Genomic DNA, 22,390 nt, shown 5'->3' on the forward strand with positions numbered 1-22,390 from the left:
TGAGATGGAGATGAAAGATATTCAGAGGGTGGTAGGGAGATGAGGAGCTTTTGTGAAGTGTTTGGTTTTCTTGATACAAAGGATTACAGCGTGGCTGCTGGAAGTCAGCCCCTCCATCCCACATGACAACGTTCTGTCTCTGACATGGCTGTGATGATCGGAGCAGTGGCAGCCAGGCTGCAGCCATGAGGGCCTGGGCAAGCGTATTGAAAGTATTGCCCCTAACATAGACAAGCCATTAACGAACAGCAGTTTTCAGAGAAGCCCAAAAGCGCCTCCAGAACATGTCAAACAGAAGACCTTGGAAATACACGTAAGACTGGCTCTGGAAATAGCTGGGGTTCATATTTTTCAGGACTAATGACCTCAGTAGGTTGCAGGGAGAACCACTGAGCCAAGATAATGGGAATGTTGATGTTCCAGTGACTCTAGTTCTATTCACCAACCAAGGAGGCATAGAGACAGTGGAGTTGTGATAAAAGAAGTGTTCCATGAATAGGAGCTCCTTGAAAAGTTTTTCTCAATAATCTCTCCATCTCTTCTGCTTCCAGAGATGTTTAGGAATCTTCCCCATCAGGCCTATAATGCATTACCCAATGCCAATACAGAACAAATGCCTTCATCATGGTTTATTTCATTTGTTTATGCATCTGTCTCTAAACTTGAAGGCCACCCTGGCTTGGGATCATATTCATAATAAAAGGAAGAAAATCTCAGGAGTACTTGGTACCCCAAAGCCCTCTGCCAGTGGGAAAGGATGAGATACCTGGGGACATGACCTCAGGCAGGAGGCGATCTGTCAACCTCACAGAGCTGTCCTTGCTTTGAAAGGTTTCTCTCTATTTGTTCATGATTAGGCATTTTTTAATCCAAATTTAATAATGTCACTTAGTTCTGTGTTGCTCATTGGAAATGTTTGATAAGACATAGTATTTGTCCAAGACAGAGTAAAGAAAAGCAACGGTCTAATCAATTTAAAGTTTTCTGATTTTGAATAACTTGTTTTAATCCTAGTGTGTATAGATCTTTGCTGGGATGAACAGAAAAGGTTGATCAATTTATTTTTGAGTGTCTGTATTTCCAACTCCAATCTAAAGTCTTCAATTATTTAACAGGCAGTAGGAAAGATATTACAAACAGTACTCCAAATAAATTTTCCCTTGAAGGAAAGTTAAATATGTTACCCCAGATTAGATCTCCCTGACATGTTTTGAAATGGCCTCCACTTAGCCATCTTGACAGAAGTGGCCTTGCAAAACTGTCTTAAGTGGGGAAAATTTGCATCTGCAGATAATCTCCATGAATGCAGCCAGGCCCCCTCCCCTTTCCATGACTTTCCCCAGATGCAGGAGATTGAGAGTCTGACAACTTAAAAGTCTGAAAAGAAACCTTTACCATCTAATCTCTCTGAGGGAGACTTCATCTACAACAAGGCCACCTGTGCTAGCCAAGCCTCCTCTTCCCCTTCATTACCTGTTTTCCCAGAATGTAAGCCACCGTTGTCTCTGCATCCTCAAAATGGTATATAAGTTTTTGTAACTCATTGGGAATGTTAAAAAAAAAAAAAAAAAACTTTACCCAAATTAAGTTTAATGGCATTTAATTGAGCAATGATAGATTCATGAATCAGTCAGCCTCCTAAGCCAGAGTAGGCTCAGAAACTCCAGTTCAGCCATGTGATGGAAGAAGATTGATGGACAGAAGAAGTAAAGTGACATACAGAAGACAGAAGTGAGGTACAGAAATAGCCAGATTGTTTATACCACGGTGTTTGCCTTATTTGAACAGGGTTTGAACAGTTGGCTCCCTTTGACCAAAACTCAGTGATTGGCACAAGAGTAGGCGATGATCTGTTTACAATTCCATTTAGTTTACAGTTCTTGATGTACAGAGAAACCTTCAAGCCGAACTTAAAATATGTAAGGAGGCAGCTTTCCTTGATTTAAAAGGAAATTGGGAAATTGGGTCTCCATTCTGAAGGCTCCTGTGTGTGCCCATTAAATACATTTGCATGCCTTTTCTCCTATTAATCCACCTTGTGTCAGTGACTCTTAGTGAGCCTTAGGGGGCCAAGAACCTCTTGCCCCCACACTCTTTTCCTCCATGTGGTGACTACAGCTTCCCCTCACTATCTGATTACTTTCTGTATAGGACCCAAATTTTCTCCTTTGCTCATACTATTCCTCCAGTATGAATGCTTTATATGGTTTAGTTGTGTCCCCACCCAAATCTTATCTTGAATTATACCTCCCATGTGTCTTGGGAGGTACCCAGTGGGAGGCAATTGAATCATGGGGTGGTGACCCCCATGCTGCTGTTCTCGTGATAGTGAGTGAGTTCTCATGAGATCTGATGGTTTTATAAGGGGATTTTCTCCCTTTTGCTCAGCACTTATCCTTGTTGCCATGTGAAGAAGGACATGTTTGCTTACTCTTCCACCATGATTGTAAGTTTCCTGAGGCCTTCCCGGCCATGCTGAACTGTGAGTCAATTAAACCTTGCTCCTTTTTAAAGTACGCGTTTTCAGATATGTCTTTATTAGCAGCATGAGAACAGAGTAATACGCTGCTCTTTTGAAGGTTTAAAATCTGCAACCAAACCAACCAACCAGGCAAACAAAAATTCACCTGCCTTCACCTTCAAGACCATATCATGTCACACATAACTCTTTCCTAATTATTTTTTACACATGCACCCTCTTCTTTCCTTGAAATGCAATCACGGAGCGTGCAGGACTTTGTCTGCTGTGGCCTCCGCTGTGTGCATGCACTGCCTGACACTGTGTGCTTACTCCTGGGCGTGCAGGCCACAGCCCTGCTCCTGAAATCAGCAACTTCACAGTCAGATATTTGTCACTGACTCCCTGGACAACAACCTCAGTGATTGCCTGGGTTTTTTTTTTTTCAATGTTAGTTTTCTTTTAATTAATAAATAACAATTGTGTACATTTATGAAGTGCAATGTGATGTTACAATGCATGTATACTTTGCGGAATGATTAAATCAGGCTAATTAACATCTCCATCACCTCACACATTTATCATTTTATTATGGTGATATCATTTAAAATCTACTGTTTTAGCAATTTTGAAATATACATTACCCATAGTCACCACGTCATGCAATAAATTACTACAATTTATTTCTCATGTCTAACTGAAACTTTGAAGGCTTTGATCAACATCCGTCTCGCCTCCATTTATTGCCTGAGACCCAGGCTCTAGTAACCACTGTTCTATTCTCTGCTTCTGTGAGTTTGACATTTTTCAATTCCACATGTACATGAGATCATATGATATTTTTCTGTGCCGGACTTATTTCACTTAGAATACGTTCTCTAGATTCATTCATGTTGCTGCAAATAACAGGGTTTATTTTTCATATGACTGAACAGTATTCTGTTGTGTATATGTAGCACATTGACCTTAGACGTTCACCCACGGATGAGCACTTAGGTGGGATCCCTATCTTGGCTACCGAATCATGCTGACATGGACACGGAAGTGCAGACATGCCTTCGACATGTTAGCAGCAGCAAATCCACACGGGTCTACAGCAGTCTCAATTCTTGCCTGTTCAGAAAAAAATAACTTGACTGAGGGGCATAAGGCAGAGTGAAAGATCGAGGCAAATTTGGAGCAGGAGTGAAAGGAGTCAAGCGCACTTGGAAGAGGGCCAAGTGAGCAACTTGAGAGATCAAGTGGGTGGTTTGACCTTTGACTTGGAGTCTGACATGTTGGCATGCTTCTGGGGTTGCATCCCTTCTCCCCTGATTCTTCCTGTGGGGTGTGCTGTCTGCATGCACAGTGGTCTGTCAGCACATAGGAGGGACCGCCTGTGTAGTAGGCGGTTTGTTGGAGTTGTTTGTATGTGTGCTCACTTGAGAGGTTTTCCTTTACCACTGTTTCTAGAGGAAGGTCATATACCAGTGAAACTCTGACATTTTGCCTTAGTGCGCATGCTTGAACCCACTTGCCCAACTCCAGAGATTATACTGGGAAGCAGCTGGACTTCTGCAAGCTCAGAAGACCCCAAATGGCCTAAGCAATCTTGACCAAAAAGAACAAACCTACAGGCATAATACCGTTTAATTTTAAAATGTATTACAAAGCTATAGTAATTGAAACAGGATGGTACTGGCATGAAAACAGAAGATACATCAACCGATGGCAGAATAGAGAGCCCAGAAATAAACCCATACATTTACAGTGACCTGATTTTCAAGGTGTCAAGAACACACAATGGGGAAGGGACAGTCTCTTCAAAAAATGGTTTTGGGAAAACTGGATATCCATATGCAAAAGAATGCAATTGGTTGCTTATCTCACCCCATGTATGAGAATCAACTCAAAATGGAATAAAGACTTAACTGTAAGGCCTGAAATTATAAAACTATAAAATTGTTAGAACACAGTGATTGCCTAAATTGAAACGAGAAAAACATTCAGCATTTTAAAAAATCGATGATCACAAAGACATCCTTTAAAAAAAAACTATGAAAATGAAGGTACATGAAGCTTTCCTTGCAGTAGTAATAGAGTGGATTAGTTAACCACTGCTGGGTAACAAATTATTCTCAACCTCAGTGGCTTGACACAACAAACCTGATATTATCTCGCCTTTTCTATGCTGATCCACATGTGAATTCAGGTAAGTTCAGCTGTCTGCCTCTGTCTTAAGATTTGTCATGAGGTTGCAGTCAGGGCATTAGCCAAGATTATGGTCTTTTCAGAAGGCTCACATAGGGCGTGTGGGCTTTGACATGATTAATCTGCATCCCCACCAAAATCTCTTCTTGAATTGTAGCTCCCATAATTCCCATATGTCATGGGAGGGACCTGATGGGAGGTAATTGAATCATGGGGGCAGTTCTTTCCCATGCTATTCTCACAAAAGTAAATAAGTGTCATGAGATCTGACGGCTTTATGAGGGGGACTTTCCCTGCACATGCCCTCTTGCCTGCTGCCATGTAAGATGTAACTTTGCTCTTCCTCTGCCTTCTGCCGTGATTGTGAGGCCTCCCCAGCCACGTGGAACTCTGAGTCAATTAAACCTCTTTCCTTTATAAATTACCCAGTCTCAGGTATGTCTTTATTCACAGTGTGAGAACAGACTAATATATGCTTCTTGGTTCACTTGTACTATTTTTAGCAAGATTCAGTTCATGGAGAGTGATTGGACTAAGGGCCTCATTTTCTCACTGGCTGCTGACTGGAGGTCTTCCTCATTTCCCTGCCTGTGGACTTCTCCATAGGATGGCTCCCTATTTGGCAGGTGACTTCCTTGGAGTGAGCAAGCCAGAGAGAAAGAGGAAGAGCAACCCAGAGGGAAGGTAAATACATCTCAGAAGGGCCATCCATTACTGTTGCCATGAGCTATGTGTTAAAGGCAAGTCACTAGATCCAGCCTACATTCAAGGTGAGGGGAAGCCACAAACAGGTAAGACCAGGAGTGGGGTGTTCACTGTGACCATCTCAAAGGGACATTGTTCATGTTGCCAGGAAACCAAAGGCCCATCTTTCAACTGGTTGCCTGTCAGATTGTAGGCACTGATTGTGGTCTGGGGCGTGTCATGGTCAGTTCAGTGCAGAAACAATGCAACATGAGAGGCCTCCTACTTTCCTGCCCTCTCTGCCTCCAGCTCTTCTCCATGGTGCGTCCACATTTGATTTCTGAAATGTGTACTATAAATTAATGATATGTTCCTTTTTATTCCTGAGGAAAGTAGGGTCATCATTTTTTTTTCTCAAAATGAATAGTGTGATAAATTATACATGCCAAAGGAAGGGCTTGTTATCTTAGAAGCTTTCCTCACTGAATGCCTGTAATCCTTCACATCTTTGGCACTTCTAATGTCTACAAGAATATCAATTATTTATATTTATATTCGTGTAGCACATGGATTCAGGTGGGACTTCTGAAACCACACTTGGAGAACAATGTCTGAGTTTGAAAGTGTTTGCCTTTCAACAGGACCCTCTTTATAATAGATTGCTTTAAGCCTTAGGACCTGTGCCTTGTGGACATCCTCTCAGGTGGTGGGTGGTGACAAGCATTTCCCTCTGAGGAAAGAAAACTCTCACAGGTTGCTAATGCACTAGATTGTTTCGATATTGACAATGTTGTGGACTGAATATTTTTCCCCAAAAAAATCTATATGTTGAAGCTCTAACCCTAGTGTTATTGTAGTTGAAGCTGGGGCCTTTGGAAGGTGATTAAGGTTAGATGAGGTCATAAGGTGAGCCCTTCATGATGGGATTAGTGCCCTTATATGAGATACAAGTGAATGTGGTGGCTCACACCGGTAATCCCAATATTTTGGGAAGTGAAGGTGGGAGGATCACTTGATGCCAGCAGTTTTAAACCAGCCTGGTCAACATAGAAAGTCCCCATCTCTACAAAAAAAAAAAAAAAAAAAAAAAAAATTTAAAAATTAATGGCATGATGGCATGCACCTGTACTCCCAGCTACTCAGGAGGCTGAGGTGGGAGGATCACCTGACCCTGGGAGGCAGAGGCTGCAGTGAGCCATCATCACAACATTGCACTCCTGCTTGGGAAAGAGAACAAGACCCTGTCTCAAGAAAAAGAAGAGAAAGACATTAGAGAGCTCACCCTTTCTCTCTGCTGTGTGAGTAGACAGAGAGAAGGCACCATCTTGAAGCCAAGAAGACAGTCCTCACCAGCAACTAATCATGCTGGCACCCTGACCTCAGACTTTCAGACTCCAGAACTGTGAGATGATAAATTTCTATTGTTTAAGCTGGCAAAGCTATGATATTTTGGTGAGGTCTTTTAATTGAACATATCCAAATATTATCATTTCAATATGCAATAAATATAAAATCATAAATGATATATTTCACATTTTTTACTAAATCTTCTGAATCTGAAGTGTATCTTACACTTATAGCACCACTCAGTGCAAGATAGTCATATTTTAAATGCTCAATTGCCATATATGTGGCCACTGGCTTCTATATGAACTAAGTAGATCTAGCCATAACAGTATGAGGTGCTTTTGTTTGTGATGGACTTGAAATGAAAATAGTTAAAGCAAACTAGAAGTGTAGTACTCATTCAAGTAAATGACCTCTAGAGATTGGCAGTCCAGGGCCTCTCTGGTGACTCCACGATTCTCCGGAACCAGGCTTCTTCTGGCGTGTTATTCTATCATACACCTCATGGCCCATCAAGGTTGCACATGCTCCAGCATTCACATCCATACTCATATCTAGCCAGGAAGAAAGATGAGAAGCTGAAGGGGTAATTCCCCACTGTTTAAGAACACTGCTTACAGCTGCTCTTTACAACTTAGTTTGATTGCCAAACTCAGTTCTAGGATGATATTTGTTCTGGAATGCTAACAAACAAAAAAGGGAAGAATGGATATGGAAAGCAAGTAGAAGCTGTTGCCATGCAAACTTTTCTAATAATGTTAAATATATTAATGTAATAATGATGAAAACTTTTTTGGTTCTCACTTATATTTTTTCAATAACTTAAAATATACTCTACCACTGTGAATTACTATCTCAAAGATTTTTCAAGTACTTAGTAAGTAATTGTACCAGGTAACAGATCCAAATGAATACTGTTCAAGACTTGGCCACTGTTAGAAAACAAAGTGGTGTCTATTTATTGAAAATAATTTTCTCAACAATTTCTGTCATTCACATAAATCATAGAGCTATCTTAGGACTCTTGCATTATATATTGCTCTGAATGTTAAGAAATAATCTCACCAAGAGTTAATATCTTTAATCTGCAATGAGCTCATAATATGGAAAATTTAAAAACTGAAATTTAATGGAAGATATTCAGGGACAAGAAGAAATAAAAGGAGTATTAAACATTAAAAAAATTCAACATTCACTAAATTCAAGGAAATAAAAATAAAACAATAATGAGATTCAGTGGTTTACCTTTCCAAACCTTTCAAAAGTTAAAAAAAATTGTAATAGTCTTGAAGAAGAGGTGGCGTGATATATCTCTCCCACTCTACATACAACTGTGAAGCATATAAACACTCTAAGTGTAAAGGCCCTAACTCATAAAATCCATCTAAAGAATCTATACAAATAAAATATGGGACACTAGAAATGGTAGACATAAATTAAGGGTCTAATAACTGGCATCTTAGATGAATTGTTTAAAATTATTTTAACTCTATCAAAATATCTAAGGAATAATTTATAACATACAGAAATTGTGCTCATAATAGGTATGATATTTTTGCACAAAATTGTAAATTCAGTTTGGTGGTTTCAACAAACAATGTATGTGGAAAAATACTTCAGAAGTTCTATAAGACTGTAATAGTAGCTTTGTCATGGTGGAAATATTATGAAATATTTCTATTTTCTTCTCGGTGTCGAAAAATCTAACGTTCCAGAGATGGTACCACGTGGTTTTGGGTTTGAGAAACAACTTAACGTCTCCGTGGCCTTGAGGCCTCATCTACAAAACGGAGACATAAAATCAATACATGCAATTAAAATATTATCAGTGCTTTGATAGAGTTGAATTCCAGACTCAAGTGGGAACAGAGAAGTGAAAATCAAAGATGGGTCAGGAAATACACCTTAGAGGAAGTGACACTGAGGTACAAGTTAATAATAAGAAAATTAGGTTGCACCCTGAACTATTATGCAGCCATAAAAAATGATGAGATCATATCCTCTGCAGGAACATGGATAGAGCTAGAGGCCATTATCCTTAGCAAACTAATGCAGAAACAGAAAACCAAACACCCACATGTTCTCACTTATACATGGGAGCTAAGTGTTGAGACCACATGGACACACAGAGGGGAACAACACACACTGAGGCCTATCAGAGGGTGTAGGGTGGGAGGAGGGAGAGGATCAGTAAAAACAAGTAACAGGTACTAGTCTTAATACCTGGGTGATAAAATAATCTGTACACCAAGGCCCATGACACAAGTTTACTTATGTAACAAACATGCACACCTGTCCCTGAACTTAAAATAAAGTTAGATTTTTAAATAATAAATACAATTAACTTGGAAACTATCACAGGGTTACTTCTATTATTAGAAGGAATTTAAGAATTGTGTTGTGGTAGCGATCACTGGTTAACTCAGAATGGCCTGAAGTCTTTTGAATTAAACTCACAATGTCCTGAAGTCTGACCTTTCTTAGCTACTGCTACGCTCCCGTACTGACTCAACCTTCTGGAGACCTTTTCTGAGATCAGGTGATCAGGAACTTGAGCTCAGTCAGAGCTCCTGAGTCCAGGTGCCTGCTCCATCATTGACAATTAGCAAAATTTTACATGTGGATGCCCAATTATTCCAGCATCATTTGTTGGAAGATTATCTTTTCTTCACTGCATTGTCTTTGCTCTTTTGTTTTTGCTCTGTTGACTAAACTTATGTGAGTTTATTTCTGAGTTTTTTATTCGGTTCCATTGATTTATCTGTTTTGTTGTCAAGAGCAAACTCTTGATTACTGTAGCTTTATAGTAAGCCTTAAAATTGAGTAATGTCAGTGCTCCAACTTTGTTCTTTGTTTTTTTGAGATGGAATCTCGCTCTGTTGCCCAGGGCTTGAGGGCAGTGGCACAGCCTTGGCTCACTGTAACATCTGCCTCCCGGATTCCAGTGATTCTCCTGCCTCAGCCTCCCGAGTAGCTGGGACTGCAGGCCCACCACATACGGCTAATATTTTTTTTTTTCTGTATTTTTAGTAGACACAGGGTTTCACCATTTTAACCAGGCTAGTCTCGATCTCTTGACTTTGTGATCCACCCACCTCAGCCTCCCAAACTGTGGGGATTACAGGCGTGAGCCACCGCACCCAGCCTGACTTTGTTCTTCTCCTTCATTGCTGTATTGGCTCTTCTGAATCTTTCCCTCTCTGTATAAACTTTAGAATCGGTTTGCTGATATCCACATATAACTTACTGGGATTTTCATTGGAATCATATTTAGTATACATCAATTTCGATTTGCAAATATAGATCAATTTGCATTTAATATCGATCACTATCGATAACTGACATCGTGACAGTAATGAGGCTTCCTATCGATGAATAAGGAATGTATCTCTAGTTATTCTTTGATTTTTTTCATCAGAGTCTTGTAGTTTAGATCTTAGAGACAGTTTCTCTAATTTTAGACATGTTAACTCACCTTTCTAAAACTTTACCTTCTATTCTAGAAATTAAGGTTATTAACAGTACCTAGCCCCACAGGGTTGCTGACAAAATCAAATGAGACAATGCAGACATATCCCTAAAAGCCAGATATGGGATTGCGGAGCACTCAGGCGATGCCCCCTAACGCTCCCTTTCAAGCTCAGAAGCTGACGCTCAAGAGCTTTTCTAGCTCTCTAGTCCTTGCTCTCTCCCTTTGTGTCAACTCTGGTTTCTAAAGAAGATGCTAAAACAGTTCTTAAACCTAGGTTCTTACCAATACAGGGAGACGTCGTCTTGGTAATCTCCATCTCAGAATCATAATAATTCAAGACGTTTTCTGGGATGACATTTTCTCTCCCTCATGTACTCTTTTGTCCTTTTTTTTTTTACGTGATGAAAAAGAATAATGAGCTCATATGAATTCTGGAAAGTTATACACGTCCTTGACTTTCCACCTGTCAGTGTTCAAACTCTACCTGAGAGGCAGATTTTAAGACTTTCATCATGAGCTTTCTATTGTGAAATAAGATAGTCTGGAAATAAAAGCTGGGACACTAGGTGGAAACAGGCTGGTGGTAAAGGCATACAGAAGAAAAGGTGACTCTGGAGGCCAAAGGTAATGGGAGCAGAGTCAATGACATCAGTCAAGTTAACCATGAAGTCCCAGAGCCCTTGCAGATGGCCAGAGGGAGCACCTCATCAGTACAATTGGAGCAGGTGCGGAACCGAAAGACCAGGCGACCTTGTGGGGGCCCCAGTGCCTCAGGCAGGAGTCTGCCCAGGGTGCTGGGCTGAGGGGGAGCCTTGGGCTGAACTGTGTGAATGTGGTGGGAAAATTCTAACAATGAGAAGCGTTCGAGAGCAAGACTGTCTCTATACTGTCCACATTCTTCCCCAACTTTGTTTTGCTTAAGTGAAATGCATGTTTTGGGGATTTATCTGTATTAATACATGCAGCTCCAATTTACTTGTCCAAAATGTGCATAGATTGACCCATGCTTTTGTAGAGAATTGAGATTCACCAACTTTACCCAAAAGTTTGTGCTTATTGACCTAGAGATGCCAGGACAGGAAGGTTACCAGAATTGAACACCATAGTCTATCATGACAACATCCAAAACAGAGCTACACCCCATGCCCCAAGCTTGGAAGGCACCTCCAACACAGCCAGGACCTGATACAGATGGGCAGTCCTGTCCTGGGCTGCCCCAGACCTCCAGTTGCAGGGTGGCTTTTGAATGCTCAGAAATCATTGAGCACACTAATAGTGGGAAGAAATACCAGGTAATTCCCTTAGCATAAGTCTTATCTTTTCCAGTTAAGTACATTTTTATATATTTTTTAGGCAGGTTCTCCCTCTGTTACTCAGGTTGGAGTGGAATGGCAAGATCTCAGCTCACTGCATCCTTGACCTCCATGCTCAAGAGATCCTCCCATTTCAGCCTCCTAAGATGTTGGGAAAACAGATGCATGCCACCACGACTGCACATGCCATCACAGCTGCCTAATTTATTATCATTTTTTACAGAAACAGGGTGTCCCTGTGTTGCCCAGGCTGGTCTTGAACTCCTGGGCTCAAGCGATCCTCTCACCTCAGCCTCGCAAAGTGCTAGGAATACAGTTATGAGCCAGCACGCCCAGCCCCCATTCAATACTTCATTTATATATAATCCCATGGACTAAGGCGTCCACACAGCCTGAAAAAACCAGGAAAGTGAGTCATCTTGCACTTTCCCTTCAGAAATTCTGTGATAAGCTAAAAGCTGCTGTGATATCCGCAAAAGAATAACACCTTAAAGCAAGCAAACCAACAGGTCTTCTGAGCAGTATTGCAAAACAATCCTTGCTATCCTTTAGCCCAAGATATTTTAGTAGTGAAAAGCAGCAAATAGTGGGTGTCTGCCATCCTCTAAAGAACATGAAGCTTGTTGAAAGCCACTGACTTCCAGGCCCTCTGGTTGGGGCATGCATCTGGAAGCATTCATCCCTCTGAAGGGTTTTGATTAAATGCAGCAAAGGAGGCTGTTAGTAACTCTATCAGCTGTCTGAGCAGTTGTGACTGTCATTTAGGCCTAGTAATTCGTCATTATATCATTCGGAGACAGTGGAGCTGAGGATGGTGTTTCACACTTTCAGGGAAGTGGATTGGAAGTGCGCAGCCCCAATTGTTGGCCACGTAGAGGCTTTGTGAGCCGGGGTGAATCTCTGAGGTTCTTTCTCAGTCTACGTGGTAATTATGGCTTGTCTAGTTCTTAACTGCAAGTAACAGTAACTAAGCCTGGATAACTTGAAGGAAAAAAAAAGATATGGGGTTGTTCCCAGAATTAAGAGAAAAGCCCAGTGACCAGGTCGTGGGAATGCAAGTGACCCTGTGGAATGAAAGATTGACCTCCTGGCAGGGGGTGGGTTGAGGGCCTGAGGGTAAATTCAGCCAAATGTACCTGACCCTGCAGGTCAGGCCCCAAATCCTGGGAGACAGCCCCAGCTCAACCACGGGAGTGCGCTTCCCCCACGCCCAGTCGGGGACAGTCAAGGAATTGTGACCAATGCTCATTAAAGCTGATCGTCATCGGGAGGAGTGACTCTCAGGGGACGTCCAGGTGCCATTCCCACAGGAGAAGAAGACGCAAACTGGGTTTCAATAGCCACGGATGTCCATGCTATGGATGGTAACACCCTCGCCTATTCTGCATCCTTTAGTACATCAAATAATTATAGGACCCCCATAATTTTAGAAAAGCACTCCAAGGCACAGAGCAAGACAGATTTTATTTATCATTTTAAAGAACTGTAGCGTGGAACACATTGTGGGATCTCTATTTTCTTGCTGCCCCAGGAAGCTTCAACTCAATGTGTTAATAATTCAAGAGGGTGTATTATGTATGAGCATTCTGTGGAATGTGAAAATTCATGAGAGTACTTATTTCCCTTTGAATTCTTAGGTTTGGTAGTTATTTTCTCGATGAAGTGAAAGAAGATTCACAGGTAGAACAACAGAAGAATTCAGAAAAAACAATAACTGCATAAGAAAGGGAATATTGGACGCATTTCATAATGTGATGGTTTCTTGAAAAATAAGAATGTTGAAGCAAGAGAAACCTGACCTGTAGTATCAGCTCTGCCTATCTGTGCGTGATTGGGTAAATCAACTAACTTATGTATCTTTCTGCTTCTTCACCTGAATGATGAAAGTGGTAACACACACTTGGTTGGATGGCGGGGTTTTGCAACGTCTGCGAGTCACCAAGTGCAGTGTCTCGCACTTGGTATTTCCTCAATAAATGGCACCTAAATGCAGTTGCTGGCCAGCAAGATACAGATTGCAAGTTGGACATCAAAACTCGGTCACTGCAAAGCCACCGTCGGGCTATTTTTAAAAAAGTATCGGTTGTTTTTCATGTTGTAATAACTTCACTCTCGGAGAAATTAGTGTATCATTCTGTTGAACTGTAAGACATTCAGCATGATGGGCCACCAAGGACTTGTGTTTTCTCTCAGCCCAGAAATGAATGGGGGACGGCTGGTTCTGAATTTTAAAAGCTGTATGATTTTTTGCGCCTTCTTTAACTGTGATATTTGGAATGCTCTCTTAAGTAGGTCTATAGTTCTCTTTCATGTCATTTTTTTAGTGTGGTGAACATTTACAAACAGAGCTCCCAAATTGAAAAGAAATCATAAAAAACGTAGGTTTTGGTTTGAAGGAAACCGAGGGTTCTTACTGTTTTTAATGCAAACCATCAAGAAATCTGTCAGCTTCAACGTTACTATTCTGCGTTTCATGGTTCCTGCTAAATGTGCTGTTGATTAATCATGACGATGTGAATGTCATGGGAAAAATATGGAGCTTCATTTTGAATACCATAAAGGCTCATTATGAAGACTCTCTTTCCTTCCCCTGCAAGGGACTCAGGTGCGCATATTAAAGCGAAAATAAATTCACACACAAAAATAGAAATCTAAAATTAAATATTTAATTAGAACTCTGATTTGCTTTAAAGATTGGTGGCATTGCACAGGCTATATTACACCCTCTTTATAATTTTTTTCGACAAAAAAAGATACTGTTCATTTTAACAGGCCACTTTAATATTAATACATGTGTAATAGGATTGGAACTGAAAATCAGCTAGAGATGGTACATTTTACATTATTGGGAAAATTACAGTTCTGTATTGTAAAAACATTTATTTTTTAACAATGTACCTACATTAATCAAAAAATTACAGCATATTTAATAATTTTACAAATTCTTCATAAAAAATATATCTCTGTACAAAAAGGTCTTTCGCACCTACGTCGTGACAGCAGCGTGTGGTGGGACGGGAGGGAGGGTCGGCGATGACAATGGGTTTTCCTGATCATAATGCCAGCGTTCTTTTTTTTTTCCCCCTTTTTATAATAGCTTTTTTGTTGTTGTTTACAAAATATTTTACAGAAGAAAAAAATTATTGCAGCTAGCCTGAAAAAAGGCAAGATGTGTGTGTAAAACAAGCAGCAGTTTTAAACAGCTCTGAAGCACATGTCCTGTGTTAGCGTGTGGTCGCGTCCCTCACGCGTGTTCCTGTTGCCTTCAGGGAAGAGTCTTCTAGACCTAACTCAGCAAGCACAGCTCCTGACTGCCCTAAAACGAGATCCTCCAACACCTTGCGGAGACTCCGTTCAACACTGCACACAACCCTAGGAAGAAACTAGGCAGAATTCTCACAAGAGAATTCCACTGATTTTTTTTTTTTCATTTAAATAACATGCTTCGAACTGGCAACCCTAGGACAGTTTGACTTTGCACACAAAGGAAAATCATATCTAATCTGATATGTGGTTTCTTGTATGTATGTATGTCCTGTCATTTCAGGATTTCATAGCATCATTGACCAGGGAGCAGGTCAGGGATGTGGGAACAGAGACATTAATTCAGACTCTGAAGTCAGCATTTTGCACCTAGTTTGAATGACTCAAACTTAGATATGTACAATATATATATATGTATGTATGTATATATATACACCTAATATGTATAGTAACCCTGTTCTCCCTTGCACACGAGCCTCCTCACACTTTCAACCGTCTTCTCTTTGTTTCGTTCAGTGTGTGTGTTAGGAGCACGACTCCCGCTGACCTCGTCCAGCAGTCTACTGTGAAACAGCAAGGTAAGGATTCCCATTGGCAAAGCAAATCTCCAAGGATGTGGGTAGGTTGGCCAGGGAAAACTGTGCAGAGAATTCAGCGTAATGATACGGAATCCAACAGTGTGGGGTTCACAAGACAGAGGAGTCCCTAGGAGAGGCCAGTGAGTCCCCAGACAGCAGAGACCCCTTCCACTGAGGAACACAGCACTGGGAGCTGAGCTCTACGGAAATGTCCAAATCAAAACACGTGACTCTCCAGAGAATGCCCTGTTTTCCTGACCGCTTTTCCTTTATTCACATTTGAAGTCCTACATGGAAACCTTCAGTAGACCGACAGATAAATCAGTCTTAAAGCTAGGTGTGAATGTGTTCACTCCGACAACGTGAAGGCCAATTTGAACATTCTGACATTTCTATTACCAATGCCAATCTAAAATGTGAAAATTTGCCACAATTGGATAGGTACTGAAATATCAAATAATAAAATAAGTATTATCATTTCAAAAATATTTTATCAAACAAGTAAAAATAAACATGATCTTCACTTTGAATTTGTTACATAAACATCCTCCTGGTCACATCTTCTACTTCATGTTTTGATTTTTATTCACCCTGGGGATCATACCGATTTTATTTGTACCATAACTTTTCATTTACCTGTAATGTAATTTAAACCTGAAAAGTCACTGAAATTACCTTTCCATCTGGAATTATAAAGCATGAAACAAATAACAAATGAATGTATAAAATATATCATTGTGAGAGGACAGTGTGTGTACTTTTTCCTTCCCTCTAAAAGAACACTTAGTATTTTGATCCTGAACAATTTTCACTGAGTTCAAGGTGCTACTGTGGTATATTGTCCTTCAATGCAATATCAAAGATCGATGGCACACTAAAAGACAAAGAAAACAAACAAACAAAAAAAACCCCAAAAAACAGAAAACAAAAAAACTGCAAAAGGGAAGGCTGCATTGTGAGTTAAAACTCACAAGTTCAACAACTATCTAAAATAAATTACTATTCACAGTTTTACATGGCAAACAGAAATTTCTGCAAACCCCCTGCTATTAAGTAGTATCGGAGAGACAGTAATTGGATGAGGATGGTACTAAAGGAGGAAAACCTGGGAAATAAGGAGGCTTCTGTTATTTTCTCATTGGACCTCTTCAATGAAGTCAACACATAAATGGAGCTAATTGAAGCAATAATAAAATAAATCTCTTCAATACTGTATTTCCTTTTAAATCTGTGCCATATCTAGGAATACTTTTCCCTAACACTCCAACTAAGCTGATGGTGGAATGGTTAGCTTGATAATATGAAAGAATGCTTATATACAATGGATAGTGTGTATAAACCCTGTGTAAATAATTTATTTTTTATCAGAATCTTACGCAGTCATTCATAACACACTAGTGCAAAAAATTGTGCATCAAACATTCTGCGACAGAACAGCTGATTGGGAAATTTGCAAACATCCCTAGAGATGAACACACAGGGGAGCTGTGAGGTCCTCAAAGCTTGCCAGGTCTCGGAAGGACAGAGTGAAGCCTTTGTAGGTGTGTGCCTCTATCAGAAAGGTGTCTTCTTCCAGAAAGCTTATTATTTTATTTTTCTCAAAGTATTCATGTTCATGGGGGTTAAAAAAAAACACACACACACGCACAAGAGAACACATATTGTGGTGCTACCATTTTGTCACCGCACCCGAAGGACAGATCCACGAGCCCAGAAGATTGCATTGAAAGGCATCCCAGCAACACAGAAATACGAAAGTCTGAGGCATTGAGTACGACGTGTCGGCGTGACGTGGCAGTCTTCCTGGAGTGTGCCTTGATGTCAAACAGGTGCAGCCAGGCATTTAGAACCCACTTTCGGAATGAAAACGCAGGTGTACTTTGATCCGCAGAAGACTCTGGCACATTTCAGTAGAGATCCCCGCTGCACGTATGCCAGTAGACAAGGTTGAAGATCGCTGCAGTAAAGCCAGAGTGGAAGGGAGAGTGGTATATGGCACCAAAGGAATCACTGCTTGTCCATCAGAGGTATGGCTATGAATCAGTCCTGTTGGGGCACTGAGGGCTATACCACTGTACAGACTGTGTTCAGAGTTGTGTCAAACCTCACAGCCTTGGCTTCTGTGGGTTTTAAGTTTGTATCATACATGGGGTTTTCAAACGATGCTTGTCCATTGCTGTTTTCATGCCCAGCATAGCCATTGTATTGAACTTTTGGTCTCGTTCTAAGGAAAACAGAAAACAAATCATTAGAATCCTGGTTTCAGTTGGAGATTTAGCAGCCGGGACTGGGTGCAGGAGACAATGTCTACAGAGCAGGGAGTAGTACAGCCAGGACGTTTGCAAAGAAGGAAGGCGTCCACACCTGCACACCTGTCAGTTTATTTGTTTAAATTGGTGACTGGGAATATAAAATGGGTTTTAAAAAGTGAAGCAATTTCAAAAATTAAATAAAAATTTTTTGAGACAGGGTCTCACTCTGTTGCCCAGGCTGGAGCGCAGTGGCACGACCACAGCTCACTTCAGCCTGGACCTCTTGGGCTCAGGCGATCCTCCCACCTCAGCCTCCTGGGTAGCCGGGATCAAAGATTTATTTATGCTTCCTACAAATGCCCCAGGGAAATTGGGAAGGTCCTAAAGGCTGAATTTGACTGGTTTTGTTTTGGATGTCTATTTATCACTGATAAGTTGTATGGCCTTGTTTAAGTCACAAAACTTTCTGCTACTCTGTAAAATAAGGTTGTGGGCATATGCCTAGCCTTTAGGGCTGTATGATTAAGCTAAATTTCAAGTTTAAGCTTTTAGTTCACTGTCGTTACTAATATTCACAAAAAAATTATTTTTTATTTTGTCTCTGTTGAGTTAAAAATGAATCTGTTTATAAAAAAGGAACTATACTCATTATTAAACTATTATCACATTTTCTGGTTAAAAGAAAACCCGTACATACAACCTATGATAGAGAATTAGAGGATTTTCAGACTGAAAAGACAGAATCATGTCTGGTCTGGCTCTGGCTCCTTTTATTCTTTCCTTATTCCGGAAGAAATCAGATAAGAAAAATGTGCCACGTGGCAAAAACAGAAATTTAATGGACATAAACATGCTCGCAAAAACATCATTTGACATCGGGTGTCAAGAAACTTCTGCCGAGTCATTTACTAGTAGACTTCCTTATGTTACACATGCTCATTAAGAAAAAGAGAAGTAAGTAGTGCATGGCCCTGAGAAAACGGCAGAACTGCAATTTGTAACTGCCCTTGGAGTGGGAGAGGTCGACATTGCGCTTGGAAAATGCGCCAGCAGCAGCGATAGTTAGCAAACAAATCCAGCCCCTCGTGAATGAAGACCTGGCTAAAATGTTCACTCAATCGTCCAGATCACAAGCTGCCACAGTCCCTTCATGTCTAGGGAAATGCAACCCCAGAGTGGAACTGGCGGCAGCTGGATGCTGACGTGCACGAGTGCAGCTGCACCTGGCAGAGGGCTGTCAGGACCTCGGGCTCTGAGGAAGCAATTCCCCACATGCAAGCAACAGACTCAAAAATGAGCAGAAACAGGGTTTTTCTGGAGGAATACAGAGCCAATTCATTAAGAAATATGTCTGCAGAGCCTCAGAAGCCAGTGTAGAGGGTGCTACAGGCTTGGTGCTTTCCTGACCAGGTGGTGAGAACTTGAAGGAAATGAATTGATGTGCTGCTGGCAACTGAGCCCTGGACTTCCTTGATTCTGCAAAAATTCCACCATCCCTCGCTCCTATGGCACAGAAGTAGAGGATGAAAAGACCCAACAGACTGAGAAGTCACAGTGGCCTCATAGCCACCCTCTTGAGAGCTGTGAGAGGGAAGAGCTTCCTTCATATTCAACATGCAGGGCAGCCTCCTGGTCTTGGTGCAGTGTCAGGAAGGGAGAGACTGCAGGTGTGATGACGACAGATTCCCCACTGGCCCAGAGGAGGCATCAAGTTTACATAAAAATAAGTGCTGTCTCCCTTATATCTGGCTCTGAAATCTGAGATCTCTTTCCAAGGCACTGCCTTCACGGAGACACCCAACTACTCAACATTGACAGGGAAGATGCTCAGGTTTAATGACTAAAAGTGGTGTGTATTTTGAATATACCCCCCAATGCTACATTGTCTTAAAGTTAAGATATAATCAGAAGTCATATTTATGTATAAATATGCATATATAATTATGTGGGGTTATCTTTTTAAAGGCCAAGACAATCCCAGACTTACATGAAGGTTTGCATCTTTGCAGGCAAGTTAAGGGAAAACAGCTTTAATGGACTTGACCCTTTCCTTGGGGTTAATGTGGATGCCAATCAAAACCAAAAATAAATTTGTAGGAATTATAAGTTCCTACAGTATGTGTCTCTATAAGGATATTATATGACCCTGAGGAACCTTTGAAAGAAGATACATTTTTAGTGCATATCCCTTTAAGAAGAGAAGCCCCTCTAATTATGGCATCTTATTGGATAAGGTAGTGGCATATCCTTCTACATTTACTAAATTTTAAACTAGTCCTGAGCAGAAATTCAAGGATAAGGCTCATCAGACTTGTGTGTTTTGGGTATTTTTTCTTCCAAAAAATTAATACAGATGTGCCAATCTTTCATTTTGTAAATATCATCTGAAATGTTTTTTCACTGAGTCATATTCTTAAAGAAAGAACATTACCAGCCATAGGGAACTGAAGACATAGGTACAAGCGGCTAATACACCTTTGAAGCAACATTCTCTCTACTGTGTACTTCAAAAGTGACTACAAGAAAGCACATATTTAAAGAGAAAGCACATATTCATGAGTTGTTAAAAAAAAATCATGACAGTTTTTCTGTTTTCTGTTAACCAGAATTAAGTGAAATATCCGTATTATATACTGATATTTATTTAACCTACGTAATTTTATTTCAGGGGATCATAATTTACTTCTTATTATTTGTAGTTAATGCTACCATTTCAAATAGTATTTTTGAGTAGTTTGGCATTTCCAGATTCCTCCAGGAATGTATTATCCATATATGAATACAATGTACAAGGAGTTTATAGTTCCTCCAAAATAATCCTTTTTTTTGGCATCCACATTCATCCCAAGGAAAGGATCTAGTTCACTAAAGCTGGTTGTCCCCAAGTTTTGATATTTTGCAGTTTGTAGAGTTTTGCAAATTAATGGATATTCCGAACAGTTTTTTAAGAGATGGAACATCTATATTGCTTACTGCATATAAAGAGCTACATTTGTATTTGTTGAAGGAAGGAATCAGTGAAACAATTATCAATCACAGATTCACAGAGTTGAAAGTGGCCATAGAGAACATTCTGTTCAACCTTTTGCTGGAAGGTTGAAATACCTTCTAAAGGTTCTCATGGCTGGCCATGGAGCCTGAATATAGAGATAGAATCCTTTATTTCATCTTTCAATTGAACATGAAAGAAAAAAATTATTTCTCAACTCAGTCATTTATTCTCTTATTTCTTAGATGTATCCTGCTTAAAAAGTAGGGCAGAAAACAACAAAAAAGACAACAAAAAATCTTCAGAAATAAGCATTGTTAGTGTAAGAAAGTGCACTGCTCTCACTCGTAAGTGGGAGCTGAACGATGAGAACATATGGACACATCGGGGGACAACACACATTGGGGCCTGTGGGGGGTTGAGGGGAGGGAGAGCATCAAGAAGAACAGCTGATGGGCGTTGGGCTTAATACCTGAGGGACGGGCTGATCTGTGCAGCAAACCACCATGGCTTACGTTTCCCTAGGTAATAAACCTGCACATCCTGCACATGTACCCCAGAACTCAAAAGCTGATTACAAAAAAAGAGAACATTGCATAGTAATATAAAATACGTGTGCATGTGAGCACGAGACCATGCCCATTACTTAAACCCATAGTTTACACTCACAACATTCTCAAATAGATGGTGTTTCTGCAGTACCTGTGTTTGTAGAGGTAAAATGCAAACCCTGATAAAATTAGAGCAAAGAAAGGAACCAGAATGGCAGCCGCCACAGAGCCACTGCTGGTGCCGTGGTAATGATTCGAAGAGTCTTGATCTGGGTTTAAGGGATCTGGAAGATAAAGGAAATATTCAATTTGTTGTTACTGTACTCTGCTTGAAGAAATAAGTATGATACATTTTATAAATGGATATGAACTCTACAAGAAGCAGACGGAGTTACCATTTCACAGGAAACCAACTGATATTCTTTTCTAAAGATTTTAATATCTACTTAGTGACCAAGACAAAAAACTATTTCCTACTAATCATGGAGAATACTACGAAAGAGTCCCAACATTTAAAATGTGAGAAAGGCAAAAGGGTCACTTTACATCCTGACTTTTGTTTATAGTTATAGGTATTTTCACAAAAACTAACTGAAAACATTTATATATGTTTTCTATATTCAGAGGTCAGTAATATTTGCTGTTTGTTTCTGTCTTAAGGCCAGACTCAGCAAAATATGTCATTGAAATTATGTAAATATCCCAGTTATGCATACAAATGGCATTGCATTCTTCATATGTGAATAGGATGGTGCTATCTGATCCGCCTTTATTTTAGGTAGATTCTGAAATTCACATCAGAATTTAGAAATACTCAAAAAAAAATATAGTTCAACGTCACAATGCAAGTTTCCATGAAGACACAAAATAATGCTAAAATACAACTTTTTAAATTAATTAATTATTTTTTCTTTTTTTTTTTTTTTTGAGACAGAGGCTCACCCTGTCGCCCAGGCTGGAGTGCAGTGGAGCCATCTCAGCTCATTGCAACCTCCGCCTCCAAGGTTCAAGTGATTCTCCTGCCTCAGCCTTCCAAGTAGCTGGGATGACAGGTGCCCGCCACCATGCCTGGCTATTTTTTGTATTTTTAGTAGAGATAGGGTTTCATGATGTTGGCCAGACTAGTCTCGAACTCCTGACTTCAAATGATCCGCCCACCTCGGCCTCCAAAAGTTCTGGGATTACAGGCCTAAGCCACTGCGCCCGGCCTAAAATATACCTTTTATCCATTAGAAAGGAAGGCAAATGTAAATACTTCATGTATCATGAAGGTGATAGAATCATCCATTCTA

At 40.4% G+C, this 22,390-nt stretch overlaps 2 protein-coding genes across 3 annotated transcripts in view; one reads left to right on the forward strand and one right to left on the reverse strand.

The window, feature by feature from the left end:
* The window catches only part of LOC107130599 (uncharacterized), a 70,050-nt gene that overhangs the window by 42,863 nt on the left and 4,797 nt on the right, over nucleotides 1-22,390 (forward strand). The window contains exon 6 of the mRNA XM_065519944.2: nucleotides 15,245-15,306. The gene's annotated coding sequence lies outside the window, so the exon portion shown is untranslated. The remainder of the gene's footprint in view (nucleotides 1-15,244; nucleotides 15,307-22,390) is intronic.
* The window catches only part of CSMD1 (CUB and Sushi multiple domains 1), a 2,045,798-nt gene continuing 2,037,524 nt past the window's right edge, over nucleotides 14,117-22,390 (reverse strand). The window contains exons 69-70 of one of the 2 annotated variants that reach the window (XM_005562521.5): nucleotides 21,250-21,382; nucleotides 14,117-17,530 (exon numbers count right to left, since the gene is read on the reverse strand). In XM_005562521.5, the coding sequence (XP_005562578.3) occupies nucleotides 17,371-17,530; nucleotides 21,250-21,382 (293 nt within the window). In that variant the 3' untranslated portion in view covers nucleotides 14,117-17,370. The remainder of the gene's footprint in view (nucleotides 17,531-21,249; nucleotides 21,383-22,390) is intronic. The other variant, XM_065518732.2, reaches the window with a different exon arrangement.

The sequence above is a fragment of the Macaca fascicularis genome, chromosome 8 (genome assembly GCF_037993035.2).
Source record: "Macaca fascicularis isolate 582-1 chromosome 8, T2T-MFA8v1.1".
NCBI lineage: Eukaryota > Metazoa > Chordata > Mammalia > Primates > Cercopithecidae > Macaca > Macaca fascicularis.